Raw genomic sequence first — 16,971 nt, 5'->3', positions numbered from 1 at the left:
CATTGCAGGCCCGGATTCCAGAACTGGAATGTCCCATCAGAACCAGATGCTATGCATTCCAGAACTGTAGCATTATGCCTGGCATGTAGTAGGTGTTTAGTAATCACTCGGCTAACAAATGAGTAAATGAATGGAACTGAATTCTAGATTTTTTGTTATTCCAATTGCAATAGGCGTTTGTTCAAGTTTAACACTAAAATGTCTCTTTTTATTTATGTGAAGAATAAAGAACCACCTAGAGAAGATAGATCTCTGCTGGTAAGAATCTGTTCTGTAAATATTCTACAAACTGTATTGAGGGCACTGGCTGGAGTCGAGTGAGTTCTAATGGTAATGGCAATCGGAAGGCACATAAAACTGAATTCTCCGGAGACAACCACTGACAAATTTCTTGGGTATCAGTTCAGAAATAATCGGTGCATGTGCATATATACATGTATGTGAGTTTGTATGGACATGTATATGTGCACATCTCCAAATTTTGCTCCTTCAACACATTTACCTGCTTATACCAGATAAATTTTAGACATTTGCTATATTTGAAGTATCTCTGTCCAGGGTATTTTTCTTTAGATTGACAGCCATCTGTGGTCCACCACATTTTCTACCATGGACCATTGTATAGGACCCAAAAAATTATTAAAACCAAACCTCAAAAAAAAAAAAAAAACCTGTTCTTAAAAGTTCTCCTTTTGTCACTATACATGTTTAGTGCAGTTAGGCATGGAAAATTTGGATTTTGAAAGAGTATGAGTCTTGAGCAATCCTATATTAAAATATCTTTGGTTAAAAACACCTCCGAAATGTCAAGATGGGATGCACTTTCAAAGTCATTTTTTAATATTTGATTTTGAAATAATTACAGATTCATAGGAAGTTGCAAAGATAGTACAAAGAGGTCACATGTACCTTTCACTCAATTTCCCCCAGAGTTACATCTTACGTAACTGTCGTGCAATATCAAAATAGGAAACTGATGCTGGGACAATGTATGGATATAATTGTATAACATTTTATCACATGTGTAGATTTGTAGATCACCAAGGTAATCAAGATACAAAATGATTCCATCACCACAAAGATCTCCTCTGAGCTACCATTTATACGCACCCCAACCTCCTCTCCTCAACCCTTCTAATCACTAGTACCATTAATCTATTTTTATCTTTACAATTTTGTCATTTTGAGAATGTTTTATAAATGGAATCACACAGTGTATGATCTATTGAGATGAGCTTTTTTCACTCAGGATAATGCTCTTGAGATCCAACCACCTTGTAGTGTATCTCAGTAAATCACTCCTTTTTCATTGCTGTGTAGTATTCCGTAAAGGGACGTACCAAAGTTTGCTTAACCCTTCACCTACTGGGGGACATTTTGGGTGACAATTCTTTTCTTCCAGCACCTGAAAAATATTTTTCCACTTCCTTTTGGGTCCATAGTTTCTAATTAAAAACATCCATTTCATTCAAATTATTTTTCCCCTCTAGGTGAATCATTTCTTTCTGCTTGTTTTCAAGATTCTTTTCACCTTTAGCTTTCAGAAAATTGGCTATCATGTGCCTTAGCGTGGATTCTTTTTGAAGTACGCTTCACACCCAGCATGGAGTCCAACACGGGGCTTAAACTCATGACCCTGAGATCAAGACCTGACCTGAGGTCAAGAGTCAGATACTTCGGGGCGCCTGGGTGACGCAGTCGGTTAAGCGTCCGACTTCAGCCAGGTCACGATCTCGCGGTCCGTGAGTTCGAGCCCCGCGTCGGGCTCTAGGCTGATGGCTCAGAGCCTGGAGCCTGTTTCCGATTCTGTGTCTCCCTCTCTCTCTGCCCCTCCCCCGTTCATGCTCTGTCTCTCTCTGTCCCAAAAATAAATAAAAACGTTGAAAAAAAAATTAAAAAAAAAAAAAAGAGTCAGATACTTCACTGACTGAGCCATTCAGGCACCCCAGCATGGATTTTTTTTATTTTAGGTTTATCCTGTTTGGGGTTCATTCAGCTTCTTGAATCTGTATGTTTACGTCTTTTGCCAAATTTGGGGGCACGTTCAGCCATATTTTTAATTGTTTTTCAGCCCCATTCTCTTTCTTTCCTTCTGGGGTTCCAATTACATGAATGTTAGATCTTTTGTTTTCGTTCCATGTGTCCCCGAGGCTTATTCTTTTTTTTTTTTCAATTTTTTCTGTTATTCAGATGAGCGATTTCTGTTATTCAGTCTGCAAGTTCACTGATTCTTTCTCCATCCTCTCCATTCTGCTGTGAAGACTATTTATTGAGTTTTTATTTCAGTGTTACATTTTTAAGTTCTAAAATTTCCATTTGGTTCTTCTTTACATCTTCCATATCTTTAATAAGACTTTCTATTTCTTTACTGTGACTTCCTATTTTTTCATACATTTCAAGTGTTTGTCATCGCTCATTGAACACTGCCTTTGTCAGATATCCTTGTTAGACAATTCTAATATCTGTGTTATCATGGCATCTGTAGATTATCCTTTCTCATTCAAGTTGAGATCTTTTCTTGGACAATTTGGGGGTATTATGAGACTGGATCTTATTTAAATCTTGTGTTTTCATAGGCATCCTCTTAACACGGTGCTAGCTGGGAAATAGGGTGGCACCCCTGCATTACTGTCGGTTGAGGGATGAAATTTTAGGTTCTTGACTCTGCCTCCCTTGAAACCCAGTGGGGAGCGGCTCCTTGTTACTAATGAGCAGGGATGGGAGTTTGAGATCCCCATGTGGTCTCCACTGACACAACCACAGGGGGATTGGGTAGTGGTGACTGTTTTAATACCCACTAATCCCCTCTAACTACACTCCAGTGAGGAAGGGACGGAATCCCCATTATGGCCTGGTGAGAGTACACATCTAGGCTCCCTACTTGGCCTTTGCTGGAGGGATGGAAATAGAGCCACGGATTTTCCTGTGGTATTGGGTTGGAGAACAGTGAGTAGTGTCTACAGATTCTTTGCCTTGCTAGGTTGTCCTATTCCTGGCCCTTTGGCTATTAAGAGCAGCTTTTTCTCAGGGCTCTTTTTTGGTCTGTACCCATTGGCACTTTTGAGTCGCACCTAATCTGAGATACATGTGGCAGAAAACCCAGGGAACCCACTGCCATGTTGGTCCTTGAGTCCCAGTGCACCTACCTGATCTGCTTTCTTCTCTTTGCCTTTCACTCATTTGTTTACTTCACATATAATGTCCTGGGTTTTTAGCTATACTTAGTGGTAGGATAGGGAAACTGAGTACCTAGTCCATCTTTCTGGAAGTACAAATCACTTAAAGTTATTCTTATTTTACAAAATATCCCCAACTTATGAAAGAGAAGCCCCCTTATAACCTTGTTAATTAAATAGTTAACTTAAAAGCACAACAAAAACTTAGGTGGGTCCTATTTTTAAACGAAAATCAAAGACAAACATCTAGACCGCCTACTCCAACCCCTTTATTTTAACATGTAATAAAGTGTCTACCACATAGTAAGCTACTAATACTTGATAAATGAATTACATAAATCTGTATTTTTGTCTGAATACACATTATTTTTCCTGCTTTGTTAATTTTTAAAATATATCCCCCACTCAAGAACCATACTGTTCCCTGCCTTCCCACCTTTGGCTATGACCTCTTCACCCCACATCTCTTTCCTGAAATAACCCTTATCCTTCCAGACCCAGTTTACATATTTCATCTCCAAGTAGCTTCCCTTAACCCCACATTTAGGTTGGATGCCCCATCTATATGCTCCCATGGAGATCTGTGTTTTCCTATTAGCAGTTACCACTCTGCACTATAATCATCTATTTAATGTTGTCTTTTCAGCTAGTCTATTGGCTTTTAGAGGGCAGGAACTGATCTAAATGTTCACAGTTCTACAACCAGCATCAAACAGTGCCTGCCGTGTTACAGGGACACAATAATTATTTGCTGAGTAAATGGATTACTCTTAACTTGACTTTCTCTTTGTACCCAGGGAAAATGAAAAAGAACTTCGGCTCTCAGACTGGTTTAATCCCAAGTAAGAAAGAATATTCTACACAAACACACACTAATGATAACAACAACAACAACTCAATTTAAATGGGGGAGGATTTTTTTCCATCATCAAATTGTACCTATCCTGGGAGCTTTCCAGGCCTTGGCAGTTTTTAGTTTAAAGTCTTTTATATCTAAACCTAGTGTCTATTTATCTAGAATCAGGCAATTGAGGGTCATAATGAGAAAACTGTTATCTAGTTTAATGTTCCTGGTTTTATTAGGAGAAAGAAAAAAATCTTTTTAGTAACGGCCCAAAAATGCCATTAATGACTCCTCTTGATTTTGGCATTAATACTTGGGGGAAAATCTCATTCTTTTTTTTTTTTTTTTTCTTTTTTGAGGTGGGGGAGGGGCAGAGGGAGAGGGAAAGAGAGAATCTTTTTTTTTTTTTAATTTTTTATGTTTATTTATTTTTGAGAGAGAGGGAGAGACAGAGCGTGAACAGGGGAGGGGCAGAGAGGGAGACACAGAATCCGAAGCCGGCTCCAGGCTCTGAGCTGTCAGCACAGAGCCCGACGCGGGGCTCAAACTCACGAACCGCGAGATCGTGACCTGAGCCGAAGCAGATGCTCAGCTAACTGAGCCACCCAGGCGCTCCAGGGAAAGAGAGAATCTTAAGCAAGCTCCACACCCAGTGTAGAATCCAACACAGAGCTTGACACAGGGCTCAATCCCACAACCCTGGAATCATGACCTGAGCCAAAATCAGGAACTGAATGCTTAACCTAACCAACTAAGCTACCCAGGTGCCCCAGAGAATCTCATTCTTTATAATGGCTATCTAGTATTCTATTTTATGGCTACATACCATAATTTATTTAGTCAGTTCCATATTGGTTTTGAATCATTTGCAGTTTGAAGGCTATTGTAAATAATGTTTTGATGAATATCTTTGTACATATATTTTTGTATGCTCTTGTGTGAACTTATCCATATGATAAATTCCTATTGTAGCATCATTAGATTAAGAGATATAGACATTTTAGGAGCACTTGGGTGGCTTAGTTGGGTAAGCATCCAACTGTTGATTTCTGCTCAGGTCGTGATTTCACAGTTTGTGATTCAAGCCCCCTAGTAGGCTCTGCACGGATAGTGTGGAACCTGCTTGGGATTCTCTCTCTCCCTCTTTCTCTGCCCCACTCTCTCCCACCTCCCCTCCCCTCTCTATCTCTCAAAATAAATAAATAAGCTTAAAAAAAAGATTTAAAAATTTTAAAAAATGAGATGCAGACATTTTAAATTTTTACTCAGGTTGCTAAATTGCCTTTTAATAATTATACCATTTATTTTCTAATCTATAGTGGGTGAATGTTGATTTTATTTGTTTCATAAATTTCCATTTTATTTTAGTTGTATCAAACATTTTTTTATTGGCAAAACTATTAGTTAAAATATCTCAATTCAATTTGCACTTCCATAATTATTGTTCAATTTGATCATCTTTTATACGTGTTATTTATATTTCATCTTCTGTGAATTCCTTTTTCATATTTATATTTTTTAAATAACCTTAAGTGCACACAATTAGGTTAATAACAATCTTTGTGGGGTGCCTGGGTGGTTCAGTTGGTTGGGCATCCGACTTCAGCTCAGGTCATGATCTCACAGGTTCATGAGTTTGAGCCCCGCATGAGACTCTGTGCTGACAGCTCAGAGCCTGGAGTCTGTTTCAGATTCTGTGTCTCCCTCTTTCTCTGTCCCTCCCTGGCTTGTGCTCTGTCTCTCTCTGTCTCAAAAATAAACATTTTTTTAATAATAATTTTTTTAAAAAATTTTTAATAAAAAATTTAAATAATAATCTTTGCTACATGACTCACTCTCATCATTAGGTTTTTCAAAACCCAGTCATTATTTATTTATGTGCTTTCTCACTTATTTCTGTTTTTTTTTAAGTTTATTTATTTTGAGAAAAACAGAGCAAGCGGGGGAGGGGCAGAGAGAGAGAGGGAGAGAGAGAAAACCAAGCAGGCTCCGCACTGTCAGCACAGAGCCCTCCTCGGGGCTCAAACTCAGGAACCATGAGATCATGACCTGAGCCGAAACCAAGAGTCAGATGCTTAACTGACTGAGCCACCCAGGTGCCTCTCTTGCTTATTTTTAATGAAACAAAACCTCAACATTCAATAACTTCAACATCCAGCTATCCACCTCTGTCTTTCCTAGGACCCCCATTCTGTCTCCTCACCCTCTAGCCTGGAAACAACCTCCATCCCGAATCCTGCTTCATCATCCCCTTGCTTTCTCTTGTTTTAATTTAAGTGTATATTTTCCATTTGCATTCTGGAACAAGTATATTTTAAAATTACAGCTGTTTGTAATTTTTTAAAGAAGATATAATACCACGTGTAATCTCCAGGGACTCATTTTGACCCTTAATATTAGATTGCTAAGATTCATCCAAATTGCATATGACTGTCATTCATTTTGATGGCGGCGTTACAGTTAACTGTAGAAATATACCACAGTTTGCTCATCCCCTGCCTTATCAGTGGGCACTTGGACTGCGTCTAGGTTTTTGTTATTTTGAGCCTTAAGAGGTAACACTCTTGTAAGAGGCCTTTCCAAAGAATGTGTTTACGATAGGAAAAAAAAATACGTAGATAAAACAGCTGCCCGATTCTTTCTCTGACCTCATCTTCAACCATTGTGTCCCTCACCCACTCCTCCAATCATACTGGCTCCTTGTTGTTCCTCAGAAACACCAAGCAAGCTCTCACCTCGGGACTTTGCACCTTCTGTGCTCTCTGCACGGACTGCTTACCCTCCAAGCAGCCAAATGGCTCATTCTCCCACTCCCTTCAAACGCTGTTTTATCAGTGAAGTCTTCTCTAACTACTCCCTTTCTCCCTTACCCAGATTTATTGTTCTCAGTTGCTCTCCCCAACATCTGACATACTGTATATTTGCTTGCTTATTCATTTACTATCTGCCTTTCCCACAAGAGTGTGCCTAGAAAAAAAAAAAAGCCTAGATATAGTAGGGGTTCGATATTTGTAGAATAGATAAATACATGAGATCTTCTGTCTAATTGAAGTGACAGCACCTTCATAACAATGTAAAAGTAGTGGGAGAAGGCATTGCACTTTATTATTAAGCATCATATTGGCTTTTAGTTTAAAATGAAATGACCTCTGCATTATGGAGATATGAGGGAAGAAGCTCATTTTTGGTTCTTATTAAGTACAAAAAACTATAAGCTTAAAGTAAATATGTGGGAATAAATGTCTCAGAATAGCCAAGAAAGTGTAAAAAAAATAAGAAAGTTAAAAGGATTTTGCCTAGGGGCACCTGAGTGGCTCAGTTGGCTAAATGTCCAACTCTTGATTTCAGCCAAGGTCATGATCTCATGATCATGAGATCGAGCCCCACACTGGGCTCCACACTGGGGGTGGAGTCTGCTTAAGATTCTCTTTCCCCCTCTGCCCCACCCTGCTCATGCTCTGTCTCTCATGCTCTCTCTCTCTCTCAAAAATAAAATTTTTAAAAGAGAGGGTTTTGCCTTAAATAGTCAAACATTATTTTGACATCATTGTAATCAAATCAACATGGAATAGATCAAAGGAGTAGTGAATCCAGAATTAAGTCACAGTATGTATCAAAGTTGATATATAACAAAAATGGCATCTTAAAAATCAGTGAGGAAAGGACAGATTAGTTCATAAATTATATTGACACTATTGGTGATCTAAGTGGGGGCAAAATGGGGCATTAATCCTATGGCATAAAGATAAATTCCTGATAGACTACAGGTTTAAGTGTAAAAAATAAAGCAATAAAAAAAATCTTGCTAGAAAATCAATAAGACAGGGGCGCCTGGGTGGCTCAGTCGGTTAAGCGTCCAACTTCGGCTCGGGTCATGATCTCGCGGTCCGTGAGTTCGAGCCCCGCGTTGGGCTCTGTGCCGACTGCTCAGAGCCTGGAGCCTGTTTCAGATTCCGTGTCTCCCTCTCTCTCTGACCCTCCCCCGTTCATGCTCTGTTTCTCTCTGTCTCAAAAATAAATAAACGTTAAAAAAATTTAAAAAAAAAAAAAAAGAAAATCAGTAAGACAACATGTAAAGTCTAGGTAAGAAGGAAATCCTCTTAATCCATGCTGAAAACCTACCACCTATTTAAAAAGATGTATTTTGGGGCACCTGGGTGGCTCAGTCGGTTAAGCAGCCGACTTCGGCTCGGGTCATGATCTCGCAGTCCGTGAGTTCGAGCCCCGCGTTGGGCCCTGTGCTGACAGCTCAGAGCCTGGAGCCTGGTTCAGATTCTGTGTCTCCCTCTCTCTGACCCTCCCCTGTTCATGCTGTGTCTCTCCCTGTCTCAAAAATAAATAAAACGTTAAAAAAAATTTAAAAAGATGTATTTCACTGTATACAAATTTTAAACTTTTATTTGGTTTAAAAACAAATTAATTCAATAGAAAAACATGAAACTCACATTAGAGGTAGCCAACGTGTGTAAGAAAAGATACTCAAGTTCACTAGAAATTAGAGAAATGTAAAATAATGTAGTAATGAGCTACTGGAATCTTTTTTAAGCCATAATCTAATAGTATAGAGAAAATGCTGGTGGGAAGGTGAAGTATTTCAGCCTTTTAAAAAATAATTGGGTAAAAACTATGAAAGATGAACACATGAGGTTCCTGGGTGGCTCAGTCAGTTAAGTGTCTGACTCTTGATTTCGGCTCAGGTCATGATCTTGAAGTTTGTGAGTTAGAGCCCCACATCAGGCTCTGCACTGCCACTGTGGAGCCTGCCTGGGATTCTCTCTCTCTCCCTTTCTTTCGGCCCCTCCCCTGCTCACATGTGTGCACACATGTGCTTGCACTCTCTCTTTAAAAAAAATTTTTTTTTAATGAACATACATATACAGCAATCCTATTCCTGGGACTAGCCATTAAAAATAACAGCAACAAGGGGAGCATGGGTGGCTCAGTCGGTTGAGCATCCGACTTCAGCTCAGGTCATGATCCCACGGTTCGTGGGTTCAAGCCCCACATTGGGCTCTGTGCTGACAGCTCAGAGCCTGCAGCCCGCTTCTGATTCTGTGTCTCCCTCTCTGCACCTCCCCTTCCCATGCTCGCTCTCTCTCTCTCTCTCGAATAAACATTAAAAATTTTTTTTAAAGATAATAGCAACAATACCTAAGGACATAAGATTAAGGTTTGTTGCATCAGTTTTTATAATGACAGAAATTCCAGGAATAAAATGTATACCTAGTCATAAGAAAATGGCTAAACAAACTGTCCACACCTTGGAATATTATGCAGCCATTACAAAGAGTGAATAAGAACTAGTCCAGATAACCTGGAAGGACTTCCACAAGGTTGTGATGAGTAGAAGACAAGCTGCAGGAAAGTATGCGTTATCTCATCATAATAAACAAGATTTTAAAAAAATTTATTTACTTATTTTTGAGAGAGGGAAAGAGAGAATGCGTGCATGAGCAAGGGAGGGGCAGAGAGAGGGAAAGAGAGAACCCCAAGCAGGCTCCATGCTGTTAGCCCAGAGCCTGACTCCGTGAGATTATGACCTGAGCCAAAATCACGAATTGGACGCTCAACCTACTGAGCCACCCAGGCGCTCCAAAATAAACAAGATTTTTAAAGCCTGCATATGTGTGTGTACTTATGTATGTGTGCATATTGTACACATGTTATCTATACAATTGGATATGAATATGGAGGGAAAAAGAAAAGAGCACAGATGAGGCTGCAAATATGGCAGGCCGGCAGCTAGGAAGAGGAAAGTGGAAAGCCACATGACGTGGTGCAGGGGTAGATGTGGGAAACATACACCCTGGAAATGCTCTAGTACTCTCATGGTTCTGTCTGCTTATGGTATATTTATCTCTGCTATATCACTTTAGCTTCTTACACTTTTTAGACTCATGCACAGTTCCTTAAAACTGTATATAGGTCAATATAGCCTTGATTTACAGGAAGAGTCCCCACCCTCTCTCTCCAGATCTATTTTTCGAACAAATTATAACCTCCCATATTACTGTCATGAATCCCATCTCAGCAAATCTTAGGAACACCTTCTAGCATTGAAATCACTTCTAATTCAGTGTAGCACCTATTCTCTTTTTATTACGAATGTGGATATCTTAGCCCATATATATGATTTCCCTCCTTCATTAGTATACTTCTTTGTAAGTCACACCTATGATAGTCTACAGTACTATGACACTGGAGCATACTATCTGTGTACCTTCCTTCTGCAAATTTTCATTGTAAGCAATATACTTATGAGCAGGTCATTTTGTATCCTGTTGAACACCCTCTGCTTGGGCATGGTGAGGTATTTTCTAAGCTCCTCAGATACTGAATCTATCAGGGTATGAGAGAAACAACTCAACTAAGATGAAGTAACTTTAGTGAAGGAATGGTTGGCAGAGATTGGAACGAGGTTAAGAGACCCAACAAAGGACATGGAAGCATCCAGAGGCTTCAACAGTAAGAAGCTCTTATCACCCTTGGCCTAAAGGGACAAGGGAAGGGATGGTGCTCCTGGAGACCAGAGATTTCTGGAACCATGAAAGAGCTGCCCAACAGAAGCTGTAGCTGCAAATGGACACAGCCACTGGCAAGATCTCAACAAAGCTGGGAGAGAAAAGAGGAAAAGAGACAACTTGTTTTCCTGCCCTCTTATCTTACGTGGGTACCTCCCATTAGCAGAACCCACTGCAAGCCACAGGGCAGGGAACGTTGGGTGATCAGTCTGCTCCCAAGGCAGGCCAGGTAGAGAAGGCTAAGGATGGACAGAGGAATTGTAAATGGAGAATAACTAACACAATCCACCTTTTTGACTTAGATGGAGAAGCTCATGTTCCCCAAACACGAGAAACAAAGTCACATCAGCTAGCGGGTATCATCGAGGTGATGGAAATCTAGCTATGTTCCCACTTGAAACCTAGATCGTAACATCTGCCATCTCTAGTATTCTTCATGTAAAGTGGCAAAGGGGAGAAAATAATTAACATAGCAGATCACGACTACAGTCCTACCTCCGTAGCTGTTCAGGAGGCTGGCAATAAAAGGAGGCAGTTAATAATCACCATCCCATGGTTTCTTTATCCTCCGCTAATCCCTTTGATGGTCAGAGTTTCTATTCAATAGGGTTACTCAAACCTCCATCCCTGGAGAGTCTGGTTCCCTCAGTGGTCTGACCTTATTGAGTTGCCCCAATTTCCCACTGACCATTATTACTGAAAATGCGGTAGCGGGGGGCACTCCCAGAGAATCCTTTGCATTCCATATGAAGCCCTGCTTGCCATCCTTGTAGAACTTCATCTTCCTATCTTCTCGGTGATGAAGATCAGTCATGCCAACCAGTACAGTAATGCCATTTTCTGCCTGTTGGCTCAGCAGCATGGGGAACCATCAGTTTCACAGAACCATGACTTTCTCCCTAGAGCAAAGACTCCTCCCTTGGGAACCGAGAACTCTAAACACACGGGACCCAAAGTCACAACAACAGCAAGCAAACATTCTATAAGTGAATTATTGGATGTAATCGTGAGCAGGGACATCCTCACATCCACCTTGTTTTGTGAACTGTGCATTCTAGCTTTGGAAGGTACAGTATCTCACGCTGCTCATTGAGTCAACGCGGGAATGGCGGACTACTACAGAAAAGTACCTCGGCCTTTTCAGGGAGTTGTCTCGGAACTAACACTGAAAATGAGATTTCCCTGGCTAGTCCACTTTCTACCAGGCCAGGTGCCTCAACACAGGGAGGCACACAGACCAGAGAACTTTGTGGAAGTGGCCAACTGCCACACTACTCTCACCATGAAATGGGTAGCTTAGATGGAGGCAAAGTTATGTGTGATACGAAGGCAACTAATAAGATATTCTGCAAGTCAACAAAGCTGGCAGATTTGTAGGCATGAACAGCAAATCCCTACCCAGAACATAAAACGTTCCCCTGAGGGAAAAGTGTTGCCCCTTTCTTTATGGGGTCTAATATAATCAACCAGCCATCATTTGGCTGGCTGGTTCCCATGGGAAATGGTGTCACCCTGTGGGCTCCAATTGGCCCCTGCTGTTGCTGTTGGCAAGCTGGGTGCTCAGCACTGGCTCTAGCTTGGTCTTAGCAATGGGATGTCCATGTCACTGAGGCCGTGCATAATCCCCATTGGACTCCAAGTAGCTGGGGCCACTTTATACAGAGACACTAAGTCAGTCACAAGGGAGACCGGGCAAGGTGTCTGACTGACACCCAGAGGGCAGATTATCTTATCCCCCTGATTGCTGAGCATGTCCTTTGCAGAGAATGCCCCCCTGGGCAGCATTTACCTTCCAGGTAAAGAGTTTCGTACCTGTAAGAGAAACCTAATGACTCTAAATCTCTTCTACTCCTTCCTCTTCTGTTTTATCAAATAATTTCTAAACACAAGTTTTTAACTGCCTTCTGCTTTCAGAGACTTTTTCTTTCGTTCTAATAGCAAATCTTTAATCTTCAGACCCTTTCCCATTCTCAAATAGATACTGATTAGCCTCTGTGATGTGCCTAATTTATAAGCATCATCACTGTGATAAGGGTACATCTGTCCAATATTAAGTGGAGTCTGAGGCTTTTGAGTCAAATACAAGTGTATGGCCATAAATTCTAAGTATAAGAAGGGTTTAAAAGTAAATGTATAAAAAAAACCAAATAAATGTGTAAGTTTGAAAAAATCCTTAAAATAGTAAAAGGGGGTACTTTTCAAGAATTTTGTTATTATTATTAATGTACTATTAAGGGTTGCCAAATTCTACCCTTGTCTGGGTCTAGATTTGTAATTAAAACCTGTAATTACCAAAAGCAAAATGGCTTCACACTTTGTGTTCAATTCCTTCCAAAATGAAGGCCTTAAGTTGCTTTATTTTTATTTTTATTAAAAATTTAAAAAAAAACTTTAACATTTATTTATTTTTGAGAGAGAGAGAGCATGAGCAGGGGAGGGGCAGAGAGAGAGCGAGATACAGAATGTGAAGCAGGCTCCAGGCTCTGAGCTGTCAGCACAGAGCCTGACGTGGGTCTCGAACCCACAAACCATGCATGAGATCATGGCCTGAGCTGAAGTCGAAAGCTTAACCTACTGAGCCACCCAGGCACCCTGGCCTTAATTTGCTTAAATAGTTTAATGTCCTCCCTCCAACCAAACTGTTTATTATTACTTTTGTTTCCTTATTTTGTTTTTTGGGGGGTTGTTTATTATTCCTAATTCTGCTTCTGCTGTTATTTTGTTATTATTAGAAGCAAATGTAATATCATCTCCCTTTTTGGACTAATCTTATTTTCTTCCAGGTTGCACTGATGGGCCTACAGCATTAGGAAGGGTAGAAAGAAGGTACTCTAGGAAAAGAAAAAGGAAGAGAAAGATGAGAAAGGGGTAAAAAGAAAGGAAGACATAAGCAGACAGTAGTGCTTTCTGTTTTGGGCAATAATCAGAGAAATGTTCAGACAATGAGCTGTCAGTTTAAGCTATAGTCAGAGCTCAAGGAAAAAAATCCCTGGGCTCAAAAGGCAAGGTTTTTTTGTGATCTCTACACCGAACATGGGGCTCAAACCTACAACTCCATGCTCTACTGACTGAGCCGGCCATGCGCCCCTCAAAAGGCAGTTTGGTATAATGACCAAAGCACAGATTCGGAAAGCCGACTGGCTGATTATGAATCCTGATTCTGCCATTTATTAGCTGTGTGACACTAAGTAATTTACTCAACCAATCTACGCCCAAATTTCTTCATATGAAAAATAGAGATAATGATGGAATTTATATTATAGGACATTGCAAGGATTAAATAAATAGTATAAAGCACTTAATCACCATGCCCGGCACATAGTTAAGTACTTTATAATGATTAGCTACTATCACTTGGAGAACAACATTTGCTGTCATAATAAGTGGTACTCTCTTAATCGTTTTTCTTGTTTGTTCAACAGAAAACGTCCTGATGTGAAAACGACAACTGATTGGTTTGCGCCGATCATCTGGGAAGGAACTTACAACAGACAAGTCCTGGAAAAGTACTACAAAAGGCTGAACATTACCATAGGCTTGGCTGTATTTGCTACTGGAAAGTAGGTGCTACTAACATTCATCCTTTTTTATTTTGGAAACATATGGATAAGCACCTGTGAACTCTCTACATCCAAACAGCCACTCATAATTCACCCTAATCATGATTTCTGGCCGGTCTGCATAATTATTTGTAGTGGTTATTTTCTCCAGCCATGGCTGATTTCTTAACACGACTTGGAACCTTCCTATTAATATCCATTTAGCTCACTTTTCCTTTCTTCTCAATAAATTTTATGGCTTTTCTCAGCCCCCGCTCCCCAAGCTCACTACACCCTCTTTCGCTAACCAACACAGTTAAGCTCTAAATGCAATTTCTACCCACCTACCTACTGGTAGTTCTTTAGCAACAATGTTCTCCTGCAAGTTTAAGTGACATGTCTTCTCCTGATGAGTTTTAGCAAAGTGAATGTTTGGTCTTCCGTGTTTCACAGGTTTGTGGATCAGTACCTGGAAAAGTTCCTCCAGTCTGCTAATAAGCACTTCATGATTGGCTACAATGTTATCTTTTACATCTTGATGGATGACTTCTCCAAACTACCTCCCATTGAGTTAGGGCCCCTTCGAACATTTAAACTATGTACTGTACTCAAACAACATGTGTGGAAAGACTTCAATTACATATACATGAAAAACTTGGATATGTACATCATAGAACATATCCAACATGAAGTCGACTTTCTCTTCAGTATGACTGTAAACCAGATCTTCAAGAATGACTTTGGGGTAGAAACCCTGGGCGAGTCTGTAGCTCAACTCCATGCATGGTGGTATTTTAGACATGCTGAAAATTTCCCCTATGAGAGAAGACCTAAATCAGCAGCTTTCATCCCTTTTGGAGAGGGAGATTTCTATTACCAGAGTGCAGTTTTTGGTGGCACACCCCGTGAGGTTTTAGCCTTCATTAAAGAATATCAAAAAGGAGTTACCAGTGACAACAGAAATGGACTCAAGAGCATATATGAACATTATTTAAACAAATATTTGTTTATCAATAAACCCACTAAGTTGTTATCACCAGAATACAATTGGGATCCAAATTTTAGAACTCCCCCACAAATTAAACATGTGAAGATAGCATGGCATTCAAACAGCATTTGATGGTTGTATCATTAGGTTTATGGATTAATAAGTGAATCACAATAATTCCTCAACTACGAAACATTAAACGTCTCCGTGTTTTTGGAAACTTACAAAAATGTGCAATCTTCCAAAATAAATTGTTTTTCTCCTTGCAGTTTTAAACCATCTAAATCTACCTAAATTGGAGTAAGAATAAATGGATGTTAATTTAATATTAATGCACAGTGGTGTTATTAGCTACATATTATAAATAATGTGGAAATACTTTTGGAGGCACAAAATGAAGAAACACACCAGACTCTCCTGGTTCAGAAAATAAAGATGGATGGATGGATAGATAGATACACGTGTACACACACACACACATGCACGCACACACACAATGTCAAAGGGATATATATAAAGGGAAAAAATATTCATCAACTCACTCATTAAAAACTCTGTTTTTCAGTGTTGGGAGATACAGTGCTTGTAAGTATTCTCAATTAGCATTTAATCTGTCTAGTATCTGATGGAACTTAGGTGAACTAGAGACATTCTACCAAATACATCTTACTTTTATGGCTGCAATGATGTTGGGTGCATGGTTTTTAATGCTACAGGAATTTATTTATTTATTTATTTATTTATTTATTTATTTATTTATTTATTTATTTATGAGAGAGAGAGAGAGAGAGAGTGTGCGAGTGGGGGAGAGGGGCAGAAGGAAAGAGAGAGAGAATTCCAAGCAGGCTCCATGCTCAGCAGAGTCTGATGAGGTGCTTGATCCCATGACCCTGGGATCATGACCTGAGCCGAAATCAGGAGTTAGACACTCAACTAACTGGGCCACCTGGGAGCCCCAGGGACTCTTTTGTAAAGAGCTATCAACTTAACTCCATGGTAAATATATTCTTTTAGGTGCAGTCAGGGATAGAAAAAATGTTAAGATATATAGAGAGAGACTATACATTTTATAAAATTTACCTCAAGCAGCCTACGGTCCAGCAGGGGAGACAAAACTATAAATATCTCTTTTGGAAATTTAGAAGTGCTAAAACGTAAGGAAGACATAGCCAAACTGCCGTAGTGGTTCAAGAAAGGAAGAAACTAGCTCAGAAGAACCTTTACTCTGTAGTCACATCAACATGCTTCCACAAATGAATGAAGCATTATAGCATAGTTATAATAACTGGAGGTTCTAAAGTCACAATAAGTTATTATTTTAATCCTTTTTTGTTGGCTAAAAACTAAGGTTTAGTAAGTGTTCTATAAAAGATAAAGATTATTGGCTATTAAAACACTAAAATTGGGGCACCTGGGTGGATCAGTGGTTAAGTGTCCAACTTCCACTCAGGTCATGATCTTGCGGTTCCTAAGTTCGAGCCCCACATCAGGTTCTGTGCTGACAGCTCAGAGCCTGGAGCCTGTTTCAGATTCTGTGTCTCCCTCTCTCTGTCACTTCCCCACTCATGCTGTCTTTTTCTCTCTCAAAATAAATAAACATTAAAAAATATTTTAAAGAACACTAAAATTATAAAGGAATATTTTTAAAGTAATTTTTAAATGTTTATTTTTGAGAGTGAGAAAGTGCACGTGCATGAGTAGGGAAGGGCAGAGAGAGAGAGAGAGACAGATGATCTAATAGCACAGAGGCCGATGTGGGGCTCCAAACTCACAAACCATGAGATCGTGACCTGAGCTGCAGTTGGACACTTAACCGACTGAGCCATCCAGGTGCCCCTGTAAGTAATATTGATAACAACTATGGCAGGCAGATCTTACGATGGTCCCCAATAACCCACCTATC

The 16,971-nt window shown here is 39.9% G+C and overlaps 1 protein-coding gene and 1 long non-coding RNA gene across 8 annotated transcripts in view; one reads left to right on the top strand and one right to left on the bottom strand.

Moving 5' to 3' along the window:
- Positions 1-15,400, top strand: part of LOC101088888 (glycosyltransferase 6 domain-containing protein 1) — a 43,909-nt gene extending 28,509 nt beyond the window's left edge. For 4 of the 6 annotated variants that reach the window (XM_045043729.1, XM_019816463.3, XM_045043730.1 and 1 more), the window contains 4 exons: positions 223-258; positions 3,974-4,018; positions 13,964-14,101; positions 14,534-15,400. In XM_045043729.1, the coding sequence (XP_044899664.1) occupies positions 223-258; positions 3,974-4,018; positions 13,964-14,101; positions 14,534-15,200 (886 nt within the window). In that variant the 3' untranslated portion in view covers positions 15,201-15,400. The remainder of the gene's footprint in view (positions 1-222; positions 259-3,973; positions 4,019-13,963; positions 14,102-14,533) is intronic. The other 2 variants (XM_019816466.3, XM_019816467.3) reach the window with 1 other exon arrangement.
- LOC102902291 overlaps positions 1-16,971 on the bottom strand; it is a 69,196-nt gene that overhangs the window by 45,109 nt on the left and 7,116 nt on the right. The window lies entirely within an intron of this gene.

Source organism: Felis catus, chromosome D4 (genome assembly GCF_018350175.1).
Source record: "Felis catus isolate Fca126 chromosome D4, F.catus_Fca126_mat1.0, whole genome shotgun sequence".
Lineage (NCBI taxonomy): Eukaryota > Metazoa > Chordata > Mammalia > Carnivora > Felidae > Felis > Felis catus.
Note: the sequence above shows the minus strand (reverse complement) of the source record. Positions and strands in the feature narration are given on the sequence as shown.